At 58.9% G+C, this 23,736-nt stretch overlaps 2 protein-coding genes across 2 annotated transcripts; both read right to left on the bottom strand.

Moving 5' to 3' along the window:
- Window positions 1–483: 483 nt before the first annotated feature.
- TCAP (titin-cap) lies at window positions 484–3,155 on the bottom strand. The gene is made up of 2 exons (XM_081109107.1): window positions 1,475–3,155; window positions 484–1,306 (listed from the first exon to the last, which is right to left on the bottom strand). The coding sequence occupies exons 1-2, from the start codon at window positions 1,582–1,584 to the stop codon at window positions 913–915; spliced, it is 504 nt and encodes a 167-aa protein (XP_080965233.1). The 5' UTR covers window positions 1,585–3,155; the 3' UTR covers window positions 484–912.
- Window positions 3,156–3,429: 274 nt separating this feature from the next.
- On the bottom strand, window positions 3,430–22,941 carry STARD3 (StAR related lipid transfer domain containing 3). Its single transcript, XM_081109106.1, has 15 exons — window positions 22,823–22,941; window positions 13,134–13,402; window positions 9,774–9,851; window positions 9,323–9,400; window positions 9,152–9,205; window positions 8,421–8,538; window positions 8,127–8,225; window positions 7,848–7,903; window positions 7,379–7,471; window positions 6,669–6,731; window positions 6,416–6,511; window positions 6,048–6,127; window positions 5,852–5,956; window positions 4,711–4,804; window positions 3,430–4,271 (listed from the first exon to the last, which is right to left on the bottom strand). Exons 2-15 carry the CDS (start codon window positions 13,353–13,355, stop codon window positions 4,167–4,169), a joined length of 1,341 nt encoding a protein of 446 aa, XP_080965232.1. The 5' UTR covers window positions 13,356–13,402; window positions 22,823–22,941; the 3' UTR covers window positions 3,430–4,166.
- Between the last annotated feature and the right edge of the window lie 795 nt (window positions 22,942–23,736).

Genomic DNA, 23,736 nt, shown 5'->3' with positions numbered 1-23,736 from the left:
GGAACCTACGCCCACCCCACCCCCAGCGCCCCACCCTGGGCTCCAGAGAGGGAGCGAGCGCCTGGCCCCAGCCGAGTATTGCTTGTCTGGATTCAGAGCTGAGGCAGGTCAGCCTCGGGGTCACTGACCCCATCCACACAGGGAGACACAGCCAAGGACAGCCCTAGTGCCAGCTCCCTCCATATTCTCCAAGAGATCAAACAAGCCCTGCCTGCCAGCTGGCCTCCTGGGCACTGCCCTGAGCCAGGGGACTGGACATGGAGGCCAGACTGCACAGCAGAGTCAGCGTACCAGAGGGGGACTGGACAAACGGCCCCCTGTTTACAGCTCTACCCGCCCCCCAAACACGGGCGTATCCACTAGCTCTGCCATATTTAGCTCCGATGCAGGCCCTCTTCCCAGCAGTGAGCATGGGGTGTGTGTGTGTGTGTGACACCAATGGGTGGCCCCCACAACCACAAGGAAAGACATGAAACTGGAACACGATTGAGCATTTATTGCAGCGCTAACAGAGGGTGCTGGGGGCTGCACCCGCCTCTGCCCTCTTCACATCCCCCTCCCTCTGGCCTTCTCCAAGCCTTTCCCGGGCATTTCCCATCTCCTTACACTCTCCCTTGTCCTCTGAAGCTGGGTCGCCCCTCTCAGGCACCTTTCCCTCCTCACCATCTTTTGTCCCTTCTCCTGGGCTGGGGCTGTTCAGCGGTGCTGGCCCCAGCTCTCCACACTTCGTGCCCACTGTCCTTGCTCCCCTCCCTTTGGGAACTCAGGGGAACCAGGCATCCTGGCCTCTGGCTCCCTCCTCTCCTAGCCCCCAACTTTGGGCAAACTACAAAGCATCCAAGGCCAGCAGCTCCCCTCCATGGTCCTAGCCAGGAAGGGCCCAGCCCAGTGAAGAGGGAGACACAGTCCCTCTCAGCCTCTCTGTGCGTCCTGGGACATGGAGCGGGACAGAGAGCGACGAAGGGTGCCTGGCTTGCTGACAGGCACCACAGGGGGCAACTGCTTGGTGATGTCCGCCATGTCCTGCCGCTCGGTGCACTGGCCACTCAGGGCTGTCTCCAGTGCCAGCAGCTCCCGCAGCTGGATGGGGGTGTCCTCGCGCTCCTCCTTGGCGGCGCCCACCTTGGTGGGGGTGAAGATGGGCAGCGGCAGCACTCGCTGGTAAGGCAGCAGGTACTCCTGCAGCCCTTGGCCCAGGATGCCCATGCGCATCACCAGCCAGGGGGACTGCTGCACCAGCGCCTGGCACTGGCCCTGTCGGTGGTAGGTCTCATGCCGCCGGGCATCCTCCTCATGCAGGGAGCACCTGGGGGGAGAGGGGAGGGGCGCTGAGCTCCTGAGCGGTGCCTTCCACTTACTGGCTGGGCAGGGGACCCGGTGGGTGCAGGAGGGGTGACCCCACCCCGAGAAACTTTGTGCTCGGGCTTCCTAAGGCTGGGGAGGAGAGGAGGGACACCCGCTGGCCAGCACTCACCCCTCCTCAGGCCGCGTGGACAGTGTCAGATCCTTCCATTCAGCCCAGAAGGCCTCCCGGCGCTCACAGTTCTGCTCAGACACCTGGCAGCTCAGCTCAGAAGTGGCCATGATCAGCCTCACTCCCTCTGCTCCTTCCAGGTCCTTTAAATAGCCCCTCCTCCCCTCCTCCAGGGCTATTTTCAGCCCCTCTGGTGTCAGATGCCATAAGAAGAGCCAAGACTCTGATGGGGGACACTGGGCCCAGGCTGGGGGGTGGGGTGCCTGGACTTTTGGCTGACCCCAGGTCAGAGGTCAGCTTCTGAAGAGATCAAGATACCCCGGTGGGGGCAGGGGTCTTCCCTGCGACACCTCCTGGTGTCTGACACGCCTTGGACACTGAGCCCACCAGGCACATGCCCAGCCTCGTGCCACCTTGGCACCTGCTCTCGGCCCCACCCCTTCCCCCTCACCAGGACAGAGGCTGGTCTGTAAACAGAGCAGGAGAGTGCAGGAACTGAGGCCCCTCTGGACTCTGTACCAGGCCGTCAGGTCCCCAGCCCATGGCTCTCCTCTGCCTGGGTTTGAGGGCACATCCCTGACTATGCCCTCCACAGGGACAGTGCAACCACGTCCTCAGGTGTCGGCATGGAGAGGCCCGTTCTGGACTGTCAGCACCACCCCGGTGGCAGGGATCCTGGCAGCGCACTCCCCACCTGGAGCCTGGGCAGGAACCTTTTCCTCCCCCACGGCCAGTGGTCAGAGAAGGGGTCTCCCAAATCCAGCCAGCCAGGGTGGAGCAAGGTGTGGGAGTGGCCCCCCGCTCTATTCCCAATACCCCAAGTGGGATAAAACAGGGTGAGGAGGCAAGCCAGGGGCTCCAATGAGTGGCAGTCAGCAGACCAGGCTCTAGCCCCAAATCAGCCATTAACGGATGTGACAATGGGGCAGTCCCTGCCCCTTTCTGGGCTTCATCTCCCCTCACCTTCTGGTTACAACAGCCTGACCAGAGCTCTGGGGCCTGCCAGCTCCACTGTGTCCCCTGGGCAGGGCCTGGGCCCCGGTCTCGTCACGGGGAGCAGGGTGGCAGGATGGCTGCTGGGCTGTGAGCTGGCACACAAGGTGGTGGGCAGGGGCAGGGGCGGGGGGATAGGAGAGGGAGGAGGAATGTGGACAAAGCACCGGAAGAGGCAGTGACAGGAGCCGAGATGAGGACCTGTGGGGACAGCTGGCACCACCTGGGGCAGGACTGCGTACTCTTGATGACTGAGGCACTATGCCTGCGCTTGGTACTTTAATCTGATAATAGCTCTATGACATGACAGTCTCATGCTTACAAAGTAGGAAATGGAGGCCCTGACGCAGATCTGCCCAGGGTCACACACAGCCAGGACCGAGATGGGCTCCGGGCTCTACTCTAAGCAAGTTGGCTCCTTTGGGAGCCTGCAGGCAGGGAGGGAGGAGGGCAGCACCCTGGCCCTGGCCTGGGATCTGACTCTTGTGAGTGTGGCCGGGCCCAGGGGGTACGTACAGATGGAGCAGAGACCCCAGAGGTGCCTCAGTGACCAGGAAGCCCAGACCCCTCCTCCAGGCCCCTGCTGGTCATGGGACCCCAGAAACAGCCAGGGCCTGCTATGGGCCTGCTGGATCTCTCCCACCTCCTCCCCAATCCTGGACTGGAGACCTTAACTTGACCTTCCTCACAGGAAGCCTGGCAGGGGTGGGTGGGGCATTTTTCTCTGCCCTGTCATCTGCCCAGTTGAGCCATTCAGGAAAGTGTGTGCGTATGGGGGGGGGGGGGGGGGAGTCCAGGCACTGAGTCCCTCTGGCTCCAAGGGGTGAGAGAATGTGCCATGTGTCTGGCACGGTGGTGGCTCGCTCCTTCCCCCTCTGCAGTGCTACCCTCCCTTCCCTCAAATGGCCAGCTGGAGGGCTTGCTTTTTTCTCTTTTGAGTTCATAGTTTTATTATTTTTTTTAAATATATATTTTTATTGATTTCAGAGAGGAAGGGAGGAGAGATCGAAACATCAATGATGAGAATCATTGACTGGCTGCCTCAAGCACGCCCCACACTGGGGACTGAGCTCACAACCAGGGCATGTGCCCTGACGGGAATTGAACCGTGACCTCCTGGTTCATAGGTTGACACTCAACCGGCCTGTGAGTTCATATCTTTAATTGGCTCAAAATACAAAGGTCCCCAAGGAGGCCCTGGGCGGAGGGAGAGACCCTGGGAGAGGCAGGGGTTCACTGACAGCACCCACCATCCCCACCTGCCGCCCACTCCCCCGCAAGTACATGTGGAAAGAGGTCCCAGACCCTTTAATCGATCCCCAAACCGTGATGAGAGCTCCTGCACCGGAACCCGGTGACAAGGCCGCTCTGGCTCCATCCTGCCCAGGGCCCTGGCCCTCACCCACCAAGTCTGAGGCTCCCACTCCAGACCCTGCCCTGGGCTGGGCGGGGGCACCATGTAAACATCAGCCGGACAGACTCCACTTGCCCTGGTGGCAGAGCCGGAGTCTAGGTGCTGACCCCACACCCTGCTCCCGGCCGGGGCTCAGGCACAGCGAAGCCTGGCAGCCTGGGGTCAGGGGGTGCTGCTTCGTCCTCCTGAGGCCAGGTCCTCTGTGGGCAGCCCGCCGGCCCCCTCTCTGGCTCTGGAGGCTGTAGCTGACCGAACCCTGGCCCGCAGGGTGGCGAGGGGGCACGGTTACGCCCGGGCCCCCAGCTCTCCGATGCGCTGCCGCAGGTGAAAGGCAAATTCAAACATGGTGGCTGCGAGGCTCTGGTGGATGAGGTACCGGGGCAGGCGGCCCTAGGGAGGGTAAGGGAGGGGAAGGGAAGGTGGGGATTAGCTCTCAGCAGGGCTCCTCCCTCAATGAGGGCACCAGCAGGGAGTGCTCTGGGCCAGAATGCAGGTGCAGCTCTGGAATGCCACCGAGGCCACCTTCGCCCCCTCACCCTTGGCAGGAAGAACATCCTGTGCCCAGGCCTTGGCACCAGCCAGCCAAACAGACCTGGGAGGGGCTAGGCTGGCAGCCAGCCACCCCTCCTCAGGGCCTCAGGAGCCAGAGGTAAGAAACGAGAGGCACAGGCCCGCCAGCTACTGAGGGCAGCAAGATCCGGGCCCCTGTCACCAAATCTAAGAGTAAGAAAGGGGGTGGAGAGGAGGGGAGGCCCGAGCAGGGCAGGGAGCCCCGAGATCACACAGCAGAGCCCCACGGCACAGAGCTGCCTGCAGCCCAGCCCCTCACCTTGAGATCTGTGTTAAGGATCCAGATGAAGGTGCAGACTCGGGGGTTGCTAGCCGACTTGAGCACGATGAAGCCGCCAGGACCATTCTCGCCCCTGCGGGGAGAGGCACCACTGGGGACTCTGGAGCCAGGCCAGGCCCCGGACTCGCCCCCTCCATTCCTGGCCCACCTTGGACATGGGCGGAAGAGGGAAAGGATCTGTCAGTCCAGCAACTGCTACCCTGCAGGAGCAGGGCCAGAGCAGGTGCCCAGAGCCCACGGCTTCCCACCCCCACCCCCTTGTGAGGCTCCTACCGCAACTGCCAGGTCTGCACACCCAGGCACTCCCCACCCGCCCAGCCCTCACCACTGTCCGGTCACCCTAGGTCAGCTCTAGCTGTGAGGGGTGGCCGGGCGGGCACTTCTCATCCCTGCCCAATTCAGGGAGCAGAGGGGTGCTGGTGGCTTCCAGGAGGAGGTACCCTCTCAGGAGATAGTCAGGGCCTGGGCTGTATTCACATCTCACCCCATTTAATCTGCCCACAGCTCCACTGAGCACGCTTAAGCCCACTCCACAGATAAGGACGTTGGCACCCCAAGAGGAAACAAGCTTGCCTGTCACCCAGCAAGTCTGGGTCATGCTGAGACCAGAGCCCCAGTCTGATACCCAAACAACCGTGCTCTCTGCGAGCCCAGGAAGGAAGGGGAAGCAGGGATCTGGGCAGAGGCCGCCTGAGGCTCTGGAGTCTAGGATTAGACAGACGGAGAGCCGCGGGACGCCTGGAACAGGCCGCGGGCACCGCGCCACTCCTCTTCCTCTGGCGGACTTCCGAGCGCTCAGGAGAAAGGCAGGGTATCGGACGGGGCGAGGACGGGGAAAGGGGACTTGAACCTCCTGCTCGGTGGCCCGGGGCAGGCCCTACCCCAGTCTGGCCCTGGAGCTGCCCAGAGTGGGTGGCGTGGTCCAGTCATCACTCCCCCAGCCTCCAGCAGAGCAGCGGATCAGCCGGATTAGGGGCCGGGAGGACAAAGCCCAGTGGGACAGGGGACAGGAAGGCGACCTCAGCAGCAGAGAGTCCCCAGCTGTACACACTGTCCCGCCTGTCCTCACAGCGGCCTGGGAGGGGCTGGCTGGGATGACCCTGGGCACGGCAAGGCTCACCTGACGTATTTGTGGGTGGGGGGCTTGGCGCAGTGGGTGGTGGCGATGCCTGAAGACAGGTATTTGTCTCTGCGCCGCTCTATGCGTCGGACATTCACAAAGTCCCTGGGGGAGGGAGGGTTAGGTCAGGGGGTGCCACGCCCAACATGCAGGGGCAGGAGGCCTGCCCGAGAGGAGGGCCGTGGTGGCTACTCACCTAGGGGAGACCACCCCGCCCGCGGCCCCCGCGGACACGTCATAGGAAACGAGGGTGTTGTCTTCCACCCGATGCAGGATCTGCGGGTGTTGGGGGACATGAGGTGCGGCCCTCCCCAGGAGACTCCAGCCCCGCCTGCTCCAGGCTCAGGTCCCTTTACCAACAGCCATTCCCATTCCTGGGGCCTGGGCCAGGCGCCGTCCACTTTCCCAACCCTCTGCGGGAAACACTGTTGCCATCACCCCACTTCACAGAAGGGGAACCTGAGGCACAGAGCAGTTCAATGGCAGGACCCAGGGCGCCTGGGGTAGCTGGCCATGCAGTGCCCTGCCCTGCCGTGTCCTTGGCCTCTGCCCCGACCCGCTCACCTGGCAGGCGGTCACCGTCTTGTTCCACAGCACCATCCTCTCGGGCTGCAGGATCACCTCCTGGTACACCAGCTCCGCAGGGCAGGGCAGGAAGGTCTAGGCAGGGCGGGCAGAGGGCTGGGTGGTGTCAGCTGTGCTCGGGCACCCCAGCCCTTCCCTCTTGGTGGCAAGAAGTCTGCCGGCGGGCCCCTCAGCCCCCACCTGGAGTCCCAGAGGCTCAGGACCCGCCAGAACACCCAATTCCCTCACTCACCTTCAGGATGAACGTCTTGCCATGAAAGGGAATCTCGATGGTGTACACAGTGTCCCCGTATTCCTGTGGGAGGGACAGAAGGGGGGCAGGGAGGTGGGCAGGCTGGGAGGGCATGGGGGGTGGCTCAGGAATGGGTGACAGGTATTTGAGGTTCTTAATAGCTCAGGGCAGAAAACTCCAGGAGTCTGGGGATCCTCGAGCAGCCGTTAGAAAAACAGTGGTTCTGACAATGTCCGGCAACAAGGAGAGAAAAGCTGTTGATATTAAGTCAAAAGACAGGAGCAGAGCTGAGGCCGTGACCACGAAGAACCGTGTCTCCAGGCCCATAAGGGCTGCCAGAGGCACTGGCCAGAGACAGGGACGGGGATGTTTCCCGTGTTCCAAGCTCTCCGCCATCTCTTTAGGTAATATTGTTTGATTGTTAAACAAAATACCAGACACAAGCCTGGCTTCCCCTTCAAAGCTGAGCCCAGGGAGATGAGGATGGGGGTGGGGAGGTTAGTGGGGAGGGGGGGTAGTAGGGGGGAGAGGGTTGGAAACATCCAGTCCAGCCTGACCTCCTGGCAAGAGGCCACCCAGCCCAGGCCCCTCTCCTGGGCAGGGATAGGGCTCCACCTGTGTCATCCTTGGGCTCATTTCTCAGGCCTCAGAAAAGGGAGGGAAATCTCCCCACACATGTGGGCAGGGCAGGTGGGAGACAGGCTTCTTACATTATTCTTCTCGAACTTCCAGTTCTCCTCCTGGGCCAAGATCTGGTCCACCACAGCCATGGCCTCCTTCCCCTGGCGGATGTACTCCCGCTCCTGGTCGGGGACGGGAGGCAGAAGGGGTCAGCCGGGGCCTGTACCCCACTTCGCTCGTGGCTGGTTCTTTCCCTAGACCCTCCACACACCTCTCCTGGAAGCCTGACCCCGCCGGACATGGGTGTGCGCGGGTCTCCCAGGCCCTGAGGGGCTCTGGGGCCAGGAGCTGTGGCTACGGCTGCTCCCCACGGGTGCCCGGGCCCGAGGCGGACCAGTGGGCCTGACAGCAATGGGGTTGACACTCAAATGGGCGCTGACTGGCATTCAAGCTGCTGAGGTCTACCCTCTGCTGGGAAGCCCCTGCCCACCCGGGCGGAGCCCAGACTGGCCCTCTCTGGGGGGCCATCCAAAGGGAGGGTGGGTGGCAGCCAAACACCTGGGCGGAGAAGCTTCTCTTCCCGACAGCTTCTTCATCTGATTCATTGTCAGACCCTGCGGAGGAAAGCACAGATGACAATGGAGAGGTGGGGAGAGTGAGGGGAGGTGGCGGGGTTCGGGCACAAACGCAGCATGTGGGGGTGGATGGAGCTGTGTGGGAGAGGGTTGCTGGCTTTCCCCAGGGAGACCATACAAGGAATAGAAGGAGCAGCCCCAGCCTACCCCACTCCTTACAAAGCCCCTCCCGGCAGGCAGTTCCCCACCCACCAGTCCTCACCTGCAAAGGATTCTGGGGGTGAATAGAACTGGCCCTCGGAGAGAGCTCCGGAGAAGAGTAGGGGTCCTCGGGCGACAGCGGCCTGGGCAGCAAGGTACCCTGGGAGAGCAGACACGGCAGCCATTGTCCCACACCAGCGACAGGCCAGCGGCCTGGTCCCCCTGCCCCGGGCTCACACTTAGACTCCTGGGAGCCACTCAGGGTGGCAAGATAGCACAGAACCAGCTCTGAGGCTGAAACTCTCCTCTCTGGGGGCTGGCGTGACCCGCTGCCTCCCTTACCCCTGCCACTCACATCGTTCCTCCTCAGCCTCCTGGGGGAGGACCTTGAAGTCAAGGAACCAGGTCTCCAACCAGGCAAGGACAAAGGACACGATGGGGAGCAGGTAGCCGAACGCCCCTTTGGTGAGCAGCTGTGGAGAGAGGGGGCTGAGCTCCATGGCAGGGGTCACCGTATCCCAGAGCAGGGCCCTTCCTGGGACTGCCCACTCTGGCATATCCCCCACCCCTGGTACCAGCTGCTTGGGGACCCTCTGTGGCACATGCTCTGAGTTGAATGAATGAATTCTACAGGATAGACTGAGGTTAGGCTGGAGGAAGAATTTCCTGTTCTTGGGCCTGTGAGGGGGCATGGGGTAAAGCCAGTGAAGATGATTCCTTGGGGCCTGGCCAGTGTGGCTCAGTGACTGAGCATCGACCCATGTACCAAGAGGTCACGGGTTCGACTCCTGATCAGGGCACATGCCCAGGCTGTGGGCTTGATCACCAGTAGGGGGCGTGCAGGAGGTAGCTGACTGATGTTTCTCACTCATCAATTTTTCTATCTCTTTATTTCTCTCCCTTCCTCTCTCTCTAAAATCAATAAATATATATTTTTAAAATAGACAATTTCTTGGAATATCAAAGGAGAGGTTACCCCCTCACCCCAACTCAGATACCCAAAATCAGAGAAATGGCCCCTTCTTAGGAGAAGCCCATCCCTCAGGCCAGATGCCCACCAGACCAGCCGGACCCTGAGCCACTGACCTCAGAGAGGATGACCTTGACAATGAGGAAGGCACTGGACACCAGCGTGGTGACCTGTCCAGGGGAAGGAAGGAAAGAGAGAAAATAGAGGCTGGGGGTGAGTCCTCCTCCACCTGCTCCCCTGCACCAGCCCCACCAGGGCCCAGAGCTGCCGGGAAAGTGGCGTCTTACCGCAATCACCCACCAGTGCCGGAGCCGCAGCACCGCGTAGCCCAGCAGCAGTCCGGAGAAGCGGAAGAAGGCCAGGACCTGGGGGTGGGGGGTGGGGAAGCCATCACAGGCAAGCCAGTGCCCCTACCCCTGCTGAAGGCTCCCCTCCCTCCAGCCCAGCACCCCAGGCTCCCTCCACATGGGGGTGCACACCTTGGGAGAGAACAGCTGAGCCAGTGCTTCTTAGGGGACAACTTGGATGTGATCTTCTTGGACCCGAGTCTTGGCTGCCCCTCCCCCCACGGGGGCTCTGAAGGTGGGGACTCACTTAGGAACCCTTTTAAAGACTGAGGACTCCCTGAGGGTGGGAGCCAAGTCTCCCTGCTCAGGTCAGAATGTGCCCCGGTAAGAAGAGTCTAGCCAGAGTCCTGTCCCTGCTCCCTCTCTGCTCCCAGGGTCTCAGGTCACTCACAAAGATGTCAAAGAAGGAAGTTTTAAAGTTGTAGTGGATGATCTCCTGCTCCAGGTTCTTCCGAATACCTGTGTTGGTCTGGAAGAGGAAGATATGCACAGCTCTACAGGCAGAACCCAGTCCCAGGGCTGCCCCTCCCCTCCCAGAATGGGGAGGAGAGAGGGGAAGGGTGGAACCTGCAAGGGAGGCTGTAGACACTAAGCCACCACCCCTGGGGGTCCCCAAAGCACCAAGGGAGCTCAGCCAGAGGCCTGGGACTCCAGCACTAGTACCCTCCCTCTAAGGATCCAGGCAGCCCAGGTAAGCAGGGCTCAAGCAATGGTGAACGTGGGCACACCACCCGGCAGGGGTACCTGTGGAGGCCTGGGCCCTATGCTGGTAGGGGGACTGGCCGGCAGGTAGGACTGCTTAGAGCCTGCCGCACATACTTTCATCTCCCTCCCACCACTTGGCTGCTCCATCTTCCCAGTCAGCCATCCATCTGGGGTGATGGGGGCGGGGGGTGGGCAGTGGTGTCAGACGGAGCCCCAGGTGGCAAATCAATTGATTAGGTTTGTGCTTAATGGGCAAAATCCATCACGCTGCTGGAGAGGACAGCATGGAGAGAGCAGACTTGTCCTCGCCCCTGTCCCTGCCCCAGCCACCCACACACTTTCAAGGGGAGCCTGAGACCTTGGCTAGGGAGAGGGGGGGCCTGGACAGACGCCGGAGCCAGGCTGCAGCCTGAGGAGGAAGGCCCCCACCACCAAAACCAGGGCTTCTAATCTCTGGCAGGTGGTCTGAGTTTGGGGGCGGGAGGCTGGTTAAAGATACAGATGTTCAGACCACTGAGTCTGAATCTAGGGTGAGCGGAACATCTGGAATCTTTATAAGCTTCCTGGTGACTCTGGTGCTGAGACAGGGAGCCAGCAGTCTGGACAGCCCCCCTCCCACACACACACTGATGTTAGAAACCCCCCCACGCCGCATACCACCACCACAGAGAGAGGAAGGGTGCCTCTACCTCAAGACCACCCTGATCTCTGTGGAGTTCAACACCCCCGTGCCTGGCATGACACCCCTCCCCACCCAGGCCCTGCCCTCCTCCTCTTTCTCCTCGTCTGCTCCCTCTGTAGTGCACTAGGCTTAAAGTAGCAGGGGGAAATTTTAGACTTAGCAAAGGTTGAGGTGACCTGTTCCGAGTTCTGAGAATTGACAAGACCAAGGATATGGCTAAGGATGGGTGGCCATGCATGGCCCTGGAAGTTCCTGGTCAGCACACCTGTGCGTGAGAACCCAGAATAGAGTATTGTAAAAGGATGTCTGTGGCCTGTAGAGCATTGTAACAGTTACAATGGATATTTGTGGTTTGTGCAAATAAAAGCCGGCCTGACCCCAAGGCTGCTGCTGCTGTTCGGGCTCGCTCCCTGCGTGGAGAGGTCCGAGGCGGTCACTGGCCTGTTTCAATAAATCCTCGCTTGCTGTTTTAGACCTAATTGGAGTCGGTGGTCTTCTTCTCGCGAACACTGTCCACAACGCCTCTTGGGCTCCACAGCCCCTCTCACCCCTAACAGTTGCTATCCCTCAAGCTCTGTCCTCCACCTTCTCTCTCTCTCTTTTTAAAATATATTTTTATTGATTTCAGAGAGGAAGGGAGAAGGAGAAAGAGATAGAAACAGCAATGATGAGAGAGAATCACTGATCGGTTGCCTCCTGCACGCCCCACACTGGGGACTGAGCCCACAACCCGGGCCTGTTTCGGACCGGGAATCGGACCATGACCTCCTGGTTCATAGGTCGACACTCAGCCACTGAGCCACACCGGCTGGGCAGCCACCTTTCTCTTTACAGAGAACTCCCTCTGCCAGGGCGCCTGCCTGCACCAACTGCGTCTGGACTCAGGAGGGCCGAGTCCCAGTGCCGGAGTGCCAGTCTCTGGCAGCAAGGCCGTCTGACCCTGCTGGGTCCTTGCAGCCACTGGGCCACACACAGTCTGTTAGGAAACGAAAAAGACACATGTGCCAAAATATGAAAATAAAACTACAAAATTGAAAATTAATAAAACTTGAAGTGTCTCCCAGGTGAAACATTTTGTTAACTCCACTAACTGCTAAACCCAGCATCCTAAAAGTTTTCATTACATTTGAACACAACTGGGAGGGTAGGTTTCCTCGCTTTGCAGGAATTCCCACACAGGCCTAATGGCCGCCGGGCTATTACCGCCCATACAGCCAGAGACTGTCGGGAGTAAAGTCACCAGGATACGTTCCCCTCCTTCCTGGCGAGGACAGGACGTGGTGAAGCCGGTGCTTGCTCTGATGTGGGCTGGGACCTTCGAAAGCTCCAAGACCCTGGGAGCTCTTTGACCTGCCCTGACCTTGCGGGCCTCAGGTTTTCACCAGGAAGATGGCCCCCACGGTCCACGTGGCTGTGGCTCTATCAGGACAAAGGTGCCAGCGCATCTCTGTGCGCAAAGGACGGTCCCCTCCGAGCCCTGGCTGCCCTCCAGCTCCACGTGCCCGGAGTCAAACTCACCCTCTTCACCCTCCAACCAGCCCCTCCTCCAAACTCCTCGCTGCTATCAACACAGTCCGCCCTTTCCTGTCGCCCGAGCTTGAGACCTGGAGGAAGGGCATCTGCCATCCAGACCTCTCACTTTACGAGGACACGAGGGGCGGCTCAGAGAGGCTGCGTCCCTGGCCGAGGCCACAGTTAACGCGGAGGAGGAGCTGGGACAAGACCGAGCCCGGGAGGCCCTGCTCCCACCGCTCCTGCCTCTGCGCCAGGTGCTGCTCTGCCCTGCCAGCGCCTCCAGATCAGGCCCCACCGCCAGCAGGCCACGCAGCGCCAGGGGCGGGGCGTGGACCCTACCCTGAGAGGCAGCTTTGTCTCCAGGCTGCTGGTAGCATCTCACCCAACCCTCAGAGGCCAAACTGGAGGGTACTGGAGTGTCCAAACTGGGGAGGGAGCGCTGGGAGTCACTGAGCCTGGGAGCTTTCACTGGTTTGCTCCCCACTGTACCCTCTGCTTTTAACACAGTGCCTGGAACACAGTAATGGCTCAGGAAATGTTTGCTGAATGAATGAATGGAGCCAGGAAGCAATGTAGGGCAGAGAGAAGACAGGTTTCAATGTTGGGGTCTCTCCTTCTTTGTAGAAATCGGGAGGTTCAAATCCGTCCTCCACGCTTGCTGAGGGACCTGAGACAATGACTCCACCCCTCTGAACCCCAATTTCCTCTCTGGAAAGTGAGAACAGCTGTTCTTCCCATTCTTCACTTTACCTGGACATCAACCCTCCCATACGGCAGGCGGAGGGCCGAGGCCCAGGTGCCCCCCAAGCACAGCTTGCGCCCCCAGCCCCCAGCCCCCAGCCCACTCACGTTCAGCTCGATGATCCAGAGCAGGGAGATGAAGAGCAGGTCGAAGGTGACAAAGAGACAGAAGGTGCGGCGGACATCAGAGATGGCCTGGCGCTTCTCGGGAGGTGGCAGGAGGAAGTGCGAGGAGAGGCCCTGCTTGTGGGACAGCGAGGAGCTGAGGGAGGCCACGGCTGGCAGGCTGCGCTCCAGGTCACAGGACAAGTCCCTGGGCAGTTTGTTCATCCTGGTGGCCCCGCCTCCAGGCAGGAGGGTGGGTCTCAGCGGCAGAGCTGCGGGAGGAGGGCAAGCCAAGCCTCTTAGGGTCCTGGGGGTCCCGTTAAGCTCCTTCATCCTTCGCACACAGCCCCAGGCGCCCCTCACTCCCCCAACCTCTGACACACACACCCTCCCACCCCCAGGCCAGTTCCCTCTCCGCCCAAACCCCTCCCAGCAGCTGGGCTTCCAGGTTTGATCACCCCTCTCACTGTCTCTTCCTCCCTCCCACCCCCTGCAAAGCCCAGAGGGGGGGCGGCAGGTTCACCCTCGAGGCCTCTGGGGTCCTCCCTGGTGTCTGGGGGTGTAGCCAGCTCCAGTCCAGCCCGAGGTTCAGCCTCTGGTGTCAACAGCCGCCCCTCCGGCCTGCCCCACCCCCACCCCCAGGAGAAGAGGGCCCCAAGCTCTGTTCTTTGTTTTCCAAGCACAAAGCCACATTCCCTCCCAGTAGCCAGCCCTACCCTCCCACCCCTAACCCGCGGCCACTGGGAGGGACTTCCTGGAGCAGTCTCCCAGGGCTCTGGGGTGTGGCGGGAGGACATGGCTGTCCCTTCTGCTCCACCCACCATCCCCACCTGAGGCCCCACGGCTGTGTCTCTCAACTGGACACTACAACTTGCTCCTAATGGGCGTCTCCAGGCTGCCTCTCACCTGGCAACAGCCCCTTCTCCACACAGCAGCCAGAGAAAGCCTTCAAATCATCCATGAGACCTGCCATTCCCAGCCTGCGGCCCTCCAACAGTGGGGCTCCCCCCGGCCCCAGGGGAACAGCGCCCTGCTCACGGGCCCTGCAGTCCAGGCCCCGCGGGTGAGGTTCTGCCATGCTCCTCTCAGAAGTCCTCCCCGTCTCACCGCTGCCACCCGGCCTTCTTCAGGTCCCTTCACCGAGGCCTACGGGGGCCGTGGGCCTCGCCCTCCCCGCTGCTGTGTGGGACGTCCTTCCCAGCCCTTCCCACCGTCAAGGCGAAAGCCCTCTCCCCGTCACAGTATCAAGTATGTAAGTCCTCAGTGGACTCATCACCACCCGAAACGTCTTCTTTATTGTTCTGCAAACCCCATGGGTGCAGGGCCTTTCCCCGACGTGGACACTGCGGTCTCCTAGAGCCCAGCGCAATGCCTGGCACCTAGTAGGAGCTTAGTGATTGACTATTGCATAAGTGGGTGACCCAGAGGGGCCCCTGGCCCTCAGCAACGTGCTACGCAGCAGAGAGGACCAGGGCAAACCCTAGAGAAGAGCCAGCCACTAGCCAAGAGCTGCACGCCCGTAGAACACTGGCCCTGGCCATGCCCACCCCGGGCAGGAAGGAGGCTCTTCCTAGTCTACAGATAAGACCGCCCAGCTCAGAGAGGTGGATGGACGTACCCTCCCTTCACTGCCTGCGCAACTAGGCGGCTGACATTCTTATGAACTCCAGAGACAGAAGGGGCCCCAGGCACGCCCTCCCGGGGCATCCCCATGCAGCCCCCAGGCCTAAGATCTCTGCTCCCAATGCGCCGCAAGGGACCTCAGAGGCCCGGCTCCTGGGTGGGGGAAGAAAAGGCTCCGTCTAGACTCTAGAGCCAGAGAGGCGCTGCCTCAGCGAGTGGGGCCTGAGCTTCTAGGACAGCGGTTCTCAACCTTCCTCATGCCGCGACCCTTTAATACAGTTCCTCATGTTGTGGTGACCCCCAATTTCATTGTTACAAATTGAACATAATTAAAGCATAGTGATGAATCACAAAAACAATATGTAATTATATATGTGTTTTCCGATGGTCTTAGGCGACCCCTGTGAAGGGGTCGCGACCCACAGGTTGAGAACCGCTGTTCTAGGACTTGCTCAGTCTCCCAGAGTCTTCTCACTGGGCAGCACCAGGGGGCAGATTTGGGGGCCAGTGGAAGGGGAGCCCTGGATGTTTGTCTCTGGCCTGGGAAGGCAAGAGCTCAGCAGCCTTCCTCCCGATTTGCTGTTTCCTCTAAACATTTGCTGGATCTACTACCTGCCAGTCCCCTCAATCTACGGGGTCGAAAACATGCCCCCATCTTGTGGCCGGCAGGAGGTTCTGAGCAAGCCAGCTCACCCATCCCGGCCTCTTGCACAAGCCCCGATGACGGCTCCCAGCAGAGGCACCAGCCCAAGGCCGCCCCCCAATACCACACTCTTGGGGTCCCCATAACAAGCTCCTCTGGAGGGTACTGAAGGAAAGCTGACCCAGCTCTGGAAGGAGACAGAGGAGGGATGTGACAGGCCGCTGGCAGGGACCCACAGCATCTATCAGCAGGCCCTGGTGCCAGACGGCACGCTCAGCGCATCCCTCACCGTGGCAGGGCCGCAGCTCCAGGCGGTGACATTTCCTTGTCTCTAATAGCCCTCCCGTCTCCTGTCAGACCCGTCTCCATCTCGCCCCTTCCCTGTCTATCTTTGCTTTCTAAGTGTCTTTGTGCCCCCTCTCCGTGCCCATATGCTGTCGCCCCCCCCGCCCCCCCGGTCTTCCTCCCATCTCTCTCCCATCTATGAGTCTTTCTCTAGTTTTCTCCTGCTTCTCTCCTTGTCTTCTCTATCTGCCTGCACCTTGCCTGTCTCTCCCTCTTCCCTGTCTCACTTCAGAGCACTATGGCTTCCCCACTCCCAGGCTGCTCCTGTGTCTGTCTGTCTGTCTGTCTGTCGTTTCCCCTGGCTTTCTCCCTCCTTCCCTCCCTGGGGACAGGACTTGGGTGGCAGCAGCTTGGGTGTGAGAAGCGCTCAGAGTGGCAACAGCACTGACACACACATCCAGGCATCCCCGATGAAGCGAGAGACACAGATGAGGGCTGGGAGCAGAGGTGCTGGGGAGCCTGGAGCTGCAGACGCGAGGGTGTGCGGAAGCCAAACGCGAGGGGTCTGAAGCAAGGGTGGGGGCGGCTGCCCAGAGTCGGAGGGAGAGTTTCTATTATCTCCCTCCCCCGTGAAAGCAGCTCAGAGTCCAAGTAAGTGAGAGCTTGTAACAGAACGGGCTCTGGTCAGGATAAGGCCCGAGTCCCAGTCCGGGGCCGCCACTAATCCCGGGTAACTGCGGGCAAGTCCTTCTCACCAAGGAAAAAGGTCCGTAGTTTTCTTAAAACCTCCCTTCTTTTAAGCAAGAGAAACTAAAATAAGTAAGTAAATCCCTACTTGGAACCTTCCTATATAAAACATAAAAAGAGGACTGTTATGGGTCCCGCCCCAGAAGGTGGCCACAGACAGCCTTGCCGGTCAGACTTTCTACAAACTCTGGGGTCACCCCTGAGGCACCGCCTTGGCACACTCACTCAGATAATGTCAAAAAGGCTCAGATGATGCCTTTGGCTCCCTCAGACCACCTGTCAGCCTGAGAGGTGAGAACCACCTTGGCCTGGACCTGCCCTTCACAGTCCCCAAAGCACTTGTGCTCTGGCCCCGGGGCCCTGGAGGGTGGGAGGTGGCAGGCCCAGCAGAACAGGTAGGCTTGGCCTCCCAGCCACCAGGCCCACCTCCTGATGGGGGGAAGGCAGGCAGGAGTGCTGTGAGGCTGGAGCCAGCAGGGCTGCCACCCAGGCCCCTCGGAGCAGCACCTCCCTCCCAACCCCACCGCCTGCTGTCACCGGCCCCTCCCAATCGCCTTCCGAGGTGCCAGGAGCGGAACAGCACGTGTGGCGTGAAGGAGTCCGCCTGAGTTGGCTGCAGGCTTGACATTCATCCTGTGTTTGCAGAAGCTGAGCTGCTAAGGCTTAGGGAGAAGTGGGAAGGAGGGAGGAAGGAAACTGGGGGTTTTATCACCCTAGGTTGGAAGGGAAAGAAGGGTGGGGAGGAAGAGGCAAATCAGGTCTCTGAGCAAGGTGGAAAGCTAAGCCCTCACCCCACCTCACCCCAACCCCCCCGCCCCAAGCCCCAAGGAACCACTAGCACTGCCAGGGCAGCGGGAGTCTTGGGTGGGGTCCAGGACTCCCCGCAGACAACAGCAGGCAGCTGATATCCCGGAAGGAGACCTGGACTCTGAAATCCGGGTTCAAATCTCAGTCCGCCCTTGACTAGCTGTGTGATCTGGGCCAAATATCACCTCTCTGAGGTTTGGTTTCTTCAGCTGCATTAAACAAAGGCAACAATAAAATACAGTAAGTCGTCCTCACTTATCCTCGAAAGGTTCTGTGACTTTAAGGGAAACTGCATAACGAGACTACTTTTACCACAGGCTAAGTGATATAAACAAGAGTTAAGTTCCTACGGCAACATTGTGCGCTATAATGAAAGGATGTTGGGCCAAACAACGTTTATTTGAGGACCTGCTGTACTGAATGCCACAGAACTGAGCACTTAAAAATGGTTCAAATGGTAAGTATATACTTTACCACAATAAAAAGGCAACAACTGCCACCTCCTAGGGCTGACAGCTATGAGGCAGGTGCTCTGAGATGGAACACATAGGGGGGCAAAGCCCTTCAGGTGTGTGTGTGCGGGGGTGGGTGGGTGGGGTACTGCACTACAGCGAAGTGTAATAAAATCACCCCAAAAGGCCTTCGTTAAAGCCTGAGCTCTCCACGGCACTTGTCGCCCCAGACCTATGTGCTTAGCGGTCCGTGTTTAGGCCTGTCTTCTCCCACTGGAATGCAAACTTCACGACAGCAGGGTCTCCCAGGGCTCTGCCCACGGCTGCGTGATGGTCCTGGGCTCATAGCAGGTTCTGAGGAAATGTGTTGAAGGACTATTTACAGGCTTCCCTCCAGGAGCACATGCACACATTCACACCCTGCCAAGTCCAGACCACCTCCCCGGAGCTGGTTCCACCCTCTGCTGGTGTCCTGCCCAGTCGGGGCCCAGGCACCACCTCCACTAGCTGGCAAGGGGAACTGGGCTCCTGGATCCCCTCAGGCAGGGTGGCTGCTCCCCTCTCCTTCCCTGAGCCTGGACTTGCAAGGAGAGGTGAGTTACATTCCTTGGAGAGCAAAGGTCAAGGGGGAAGGACTGAGCAAGACCCCAGCATTACCCCCTCTCTTGCTTTGGGGGGGTAACAGCGCTACCCCAATAGTCTCCTGACCACTAACTGCTCCCAGGACCCCGCATGGCCGGCTGGTCTTCCTTCTGTGTCTCTACTCCCGTCCTCTCACTCTGGGCTGATCTCCTCCCACTGGGGAAAAATTCTGATGAGAACAGTTCAAATGTCACCTTCTAGGCCAGTGGTTCTCAACCGTCTGGTCCTTTAAATACAGTTCCTCATGTGGTGACCCAACCACAAAATTATTTTCGTTGCTACTTCATAACTGTAATGCTGCTATTGTAATGAATCGTAATGTAAACATCTGATATGCAGGATGGTCTTAGGCGACCCCTGTGAAAGGGTCGTTCGACCGCCAAAGGGGTCGCGACCCACAGGTTGAGAACTGCTGTTCTAGGCAAAGCTGTCCCTCTCCCCCAGCTTCCAGATCTCGGGACTCTGGCTCAGCATTCCCCTTACACACAGCCATCTCTCCTGGAGCCCGCGAGGCCCAGGCCACACCGTCCGGCATGGTACATGCCCAGTAAGTTCACTGTTCTGTGGATCCGCAATGCCCACCCTGTAACAGGGGAAAGGGCATGAGTCAAAAACCCCAGGCCGTCTTTTACTAGGCTGGCCCTTAACCACATCTCTCTCTGAACCTCAGTCTCCTCATCTAAATAACGGGGACAGGACAATATAGTGCCCACATCACAGAGCTCTTAAAAGGGATTAGAAATAACACATGCAAAGTGCCGGTGCCTCATTAACAGCAGCTATTACTACCATTAGGGGCCGTGGGTACAGGGCTAGAGGCGGGGCACTGGGCCGGGCATGTGCAGGCAGGCCCAGCACACGGCACTGCTGCCCAAAGGGAGGGCTCCATCAGTACTGCTGGGTCGGAGGATGGGCTCTGGCTCAGGGAGCTGACCCAGGACGGCACAGATTAGGCTCTCCTGTAAGTCCAGGCTCGATGGCCCATGCCCTCAGCCTCGGGACAGTTGGCTGACTGGCCCCTACTCTGCCCCACCCACCGAGGGTTTGGGAAGTTTCCTGGACAAGCAGGAGTTCAAAGAGAGGACATGGCGGCAGTGACAAATGAGACTGCAAAGCCGAGGCCAGAGCCCCGTTTCTCCCTTCCTTCTGGGGAAGTGGACAGGGAAGACTCAAACCAAAACAGAAACTATAGTCATCACTGTCCCCTCCCCTCCCCAGCCCGGAGGTTCTGACGGAACAGTTTACTGGAAAACCCTAACAAACAGAGATCCACTCAGCCTCCTGCCCCCTCCACTGGCATGCCAGGCCCTGGTAAATGTCAGGATGCCCCCAGCTCCATGATTCTATGACCCTGGCCTACTCGGGGGCTGGTGAGTCAGCCCTACCCCAAACCCTTATTTCTGTTGGATAGAACCTGGGGCTAATGAGATCAAGTCCTCGAGGTCAGTCTGGAAAGGGTCAGTCATCTTCCGGGAAAGATCTCAGTCCCCATCAGCCCACTCAAGGGAAGGTCCCCTGCAGGGGTGGGGGTGGTGCCACTCAGACTCCTCCCAGCACCAGCCCTGATGAGACAGAAGCCAGGATCAGTCACTTCCCAGCCAGAAAAAGTTCACGATGGGGATACAAAATTGATCAGATGTGATGGCCTCCCTGTTCCCTGTCCCTTGTCCCGATAATGTGGCTGCTATTTTGGGGGCTAGGACTCTGAGAACACAACTACGGACCCGGAGTTAGGAGGTAGTTCTTAAGTCCTTCATGAGTGACCTTACCCTCCTTACCTGCCACGTCTCAACTTGCTCATCTATAAAATGGAGCCAACAATCTCTGCCACGCGACAGAACAAGTATGAGCTGTCAAGTGTACAGGATTTTTGTCTTACCTGCAAAAGCCTAAGTGTGAGAGAGCCCAAATTAATGCAGCTCACACACGCTAGAGCCTACAGTGTGCCAGACGTGGCTGGTCCCTGGGGACACTCAGCAGCTCCTGGTCTGGTAAGGGAGGCTGACAGATAAACAATAAACAGTGCTACGCTGTGATCGGCGCTTTTAGGGAAGAAGGAACAAAAAAGGGACTGTGGGCTCCAGAAAGAGGAGCATCTGACCCAGGCTCGAGATGCATGAGGTTGGGAAAGCCACAGGGAGCAGCAGCCATCTGACCTAGGCCTTGAAGCATCTATGCATCTATTCCTGGAGGCAAGGAGGATGAGCATTCCAGGCAAGCAAAACAACCTGAGCAAAGGCCCAGCCTCTGGTCTAAAGCACAGACCCTGCCCACAGGCTGAGCCTACCCCGGGGGGCTTGCCCCCAGATACCTGGTACCAGGCCTCTGGACCACCCCAGGACAAGGCGCCTGCAGGCTCCTAACCCAAGGGGCTCTTCCTCGCTTGGCCAATCCAGGAAAGGAATCCCCAATCTCAGCAGGCGGTGCCTCTGCCCTTCTGCCCCGCTCAGCATCCTCTCCCCCACAAGAACTCAGTGTAGAGGACCCAGCTCTCCACTCTCTGAGCACAACAGAGTTCCCCCCACCACCCCCTCCCCCACCACCCCTCATTAATTGTCAAAACCATCCTTGGCCTTTCTCTGCCTTGGGTTCCCAGAGCTCTGTGCACATTTCTCTAGAACTCCTGCTTGCCATGTAACATCCATTTCCAAGTTCATTGACTGAGCAGACAGACATCAAGTCTGGGTCTTTTTCACTCTGAAATCCTCACTCGATAAATCCAGCTCCTGCCCCCAATGCCCTCCACCACAGTATTTAACTTCTTGGCTTTTGGGCTCTGGGACAGAGTAAGTAAGCCACACCAACTGCCCTCAAGCAGCTTATGAAATTAAAAGTCATAACCACTGCTCTATATTTTTTTACATAAACAATAATAGATAACATCTATTGAGCACTCGTAGGCTCACTGTTTTAAGCCCTATACACACATTATTTCATTTAACCCTCCCAATCATTCTGTGAGGCACATTACTCTCTCCATTTTACAGATGAGAAAACTGAAGCACTCGCTTCATCAAGGTCACAAAACAGTATCAGGACCCAGGAAGCCTGATTCAGGAGTTTGCATTCTCAACCACTATGCTATTATGGACAGGGTGCTGCAGGGACATAGAGCAGGAGTATCTCGTCTTAGGGGCTGAGGGAAGGGTGACCCAGGGGCGGAGCTACCTGAGCAGAGCACTCTGACAGACAAGTAGAAGGTAGCCTGGCAGATAAGAGAAGAGGCTTTCTATGTAGAGGGGCTGGTGTCTGCAAAAACAAACAGGAAATAGCAAGGTATGGGCAAGTGCAGCCTGCAGTGCCATGTTACTGGACCTTAGGGTGCCCACAGGAGACTCTGATCAGAGAGAGCCCTGCAAACTGCGCTGGGAACTCGGCCTTTCCCATAGGTAATGGGAAGCCAGCAAAGGGTGGTAAGCAAGGTAGTGACACTGTGAGACTTGTGTTTTAAAGGGATCACAAGAGTTACAGTTTGGAGAGTGGGTGCAGGCAGCCAGGATTGGAAGTTGCTGGGAAACCACTGCAATCATCTGGTGAGAAACACACCAGCAAAAGTGGTAACAGAAAAAGGAGGAAGTTCGCTGGGCTAGGTCTCCTCTTAGATGTGGGAATTGCTAAGATGTTGCCCAAGTTTTTCCCGCTAGGATGGGGTGTGGCAGAGGAAGAATGAGTCTGCAGGGGAAAAGGCCCTTCAAGTGCAATCGCGGTGCGCTCCAGCTGAAGTGCAGCTGCCAATGTGGTAGGAAGCGGGGTGGCCAAGTCTGGGGCTGCAGGGAGGGCTGCCCTTAAGTTGCAGGTCTGGGCGCGTCGCGGGTAGGTAAGCGGTGTAACCCCGAAGCCCTGGGAGTAGATGAGACCGTCCAGACTCCGTGACGGAGTGAGGGGCTGGAGCAGAGAATGGGAGCCGGCACTTGCACTGTCAGAGCAGCAGGAAGAAAACAAGGAGCTGCTGCGGGGAGGACCCCCCACAACGGGAGGAGGACAGGTGTCAATGATGCAGTTAGGAATGAGTGTTCCTGTGGTTATGCACCTCTAAGAACTCGAGAAAGAGATTTAAAGGGCCCTTCTTTTGTCGATCTGAAAGTCACTGCAAAGGAAGTTGAGAGAGGCCGGATGTCAGGCAGGCGCAGACCTACCGGAACGCGTAAACCTTTTCCTCCTTAGGAAACTCTGACCCCTCCCCATATCCAACTCCTGCCCTGAATACCCAGATACCGTTCCCCTCGCCTCTTCCCTCACAGTCTCCGGGGGGGTCTGGAGGGCGCCCCGGGCCGCCTTTTCCAAGCCCTCTCGGGCCGAGGAGGGCCAGAAACGCCGACCCCGCGATGGACGCAGGGAAGCCGAGCAGAGGAAGGGGGCGGAACCTGAGACGCGGGGGGGTGTGGGCAGGGTCGGACGGAACCAAGAACGGACGCCGGGCAAGAAGGCGGGATCCTCTAGCAAGACACAACCCGGCGGCACTACCCAGCCCCAGGGACCTCTGCTGGACCCACCTGCTGCATGTCAGCCACCGGCCCGGCTCTTCGGCCCCAGCCGAGTCAGCACCACGGCCCCGGCGGCGCCTCCGAGCGGAAGGGGATCTCGCGACGGCACCACTTCCGCCGCTGAGTCCGCCCCGGAGAGCGAACGGGGGCGTGCGCGGCTGAAGCTCCGCCCCCTAGTCCTCCAGCCCCAGCCCCAGGGGCCGGAAGTGGGGGCTGCGGCTGAAGTTAGACTTGCCGAGGAGCTTCCTGAGCGTGGGGGATGGGAAAGTAGCTCGGGACGTGGTCTTCGTTGGGCCACATAGGCCTGGCGTAGTGGGAAAGGGGGAACAGAGAACAGGATTTGGAGAGATCTCTGGACAGAGAACAGGATTTGGAGAGATCTCTGGACAGAGAACAGGATTTGGAGAGATCTCTGGACAGAGAACAGGATTTGGAGAGATCCACACTTACTCTTGAAACACTTCTGTTCTCTTCCCTCCCCAGCCTTTCAGCCTCCCTAGCCGCACCTGGAACTGGTGTGGTCGTTCCTAAGAGTTCCCCCCGCTTGCTTTCTGCAGGAAGGACTCCTGGACTAGAGGACTGGACAGTAGGGTCGAGGCCCTGACTCTTTCATTTATTTACTTTTTTTACATTTTAATTTATTAACTTATTTTTAATCCTCACCCAAGGATATTTTTCCATTGATTTTTACAGAAAGTGGAAGGGAGGAGGAGAGACAGAAAGAAACATCGATGTGAGAGAGACACATGGATTGGTTGCACGCACACCTGACCTGGGGCCGGGGATGGAGCCTGCAACCGAGGTTCATGCCCTTGACCTGAATTGAACCCGGGACCCTTCAGTCCAAGGGCCAATACTCTATCCACTGAGCCAAACTGGCTAGGGCAAGGCCCTGACTCTTGGATGAACACCAACCAGGTCCC

The sequence above is a fragment of the Myotis nattereri genome (assembly GCF_964212035.1).
Source record: "Myotis nattereri genome assembly, chromosome: 16".
In the NCBI taxonomy this organism is placed as follows: domain Eukaryota; kingdom Metazoa; phylum Chordata; class Mammalia; order Chiroptera; family Vespertilionidae; genus Myotis; species Myotis nattereri.
This window is presented reverse-complemented; position numbering and strand designations above follow the sequence as displayed.

Coding starts and splice junctions, on each gene's coding strand:
- STARD3 (XM_081109106.1), bottom strand. CDS start 13,355: ATGAACAAACTGCCCAGGGACTTGTCCTGTGACCTGGAGCGCAGCCTG. Junction 9,206..9,322: donor GGCACTGGTGGGTGATTGCG/GTAAGACGCCAC, acceptor TCCCCTGGACAG/GTCACCACGCTGGTGTCCAG. Junction 5,957..6,047: donor GGCGGGGTGGTCTCCCCTAG/GTGAGTAGCCAC, acceptor TCCCTCCCCCAG/GGACTTTGTGAATGTCCGAC.
- TCAP (XM_081109107.1), bottom strand. CDS start 1,584: ATGGCCACTTCTGAGCTGAGCTGCCAGGTGTCTGAGCAGAACTGTGAG. Junction 1,307..1,474: donor TCCACGCGGCCTGAGGAGGG/GTGAGTGCTGGC, acceptor CTCTCCCCCCAG/GTGCTCCCTGCATGAGGAGG.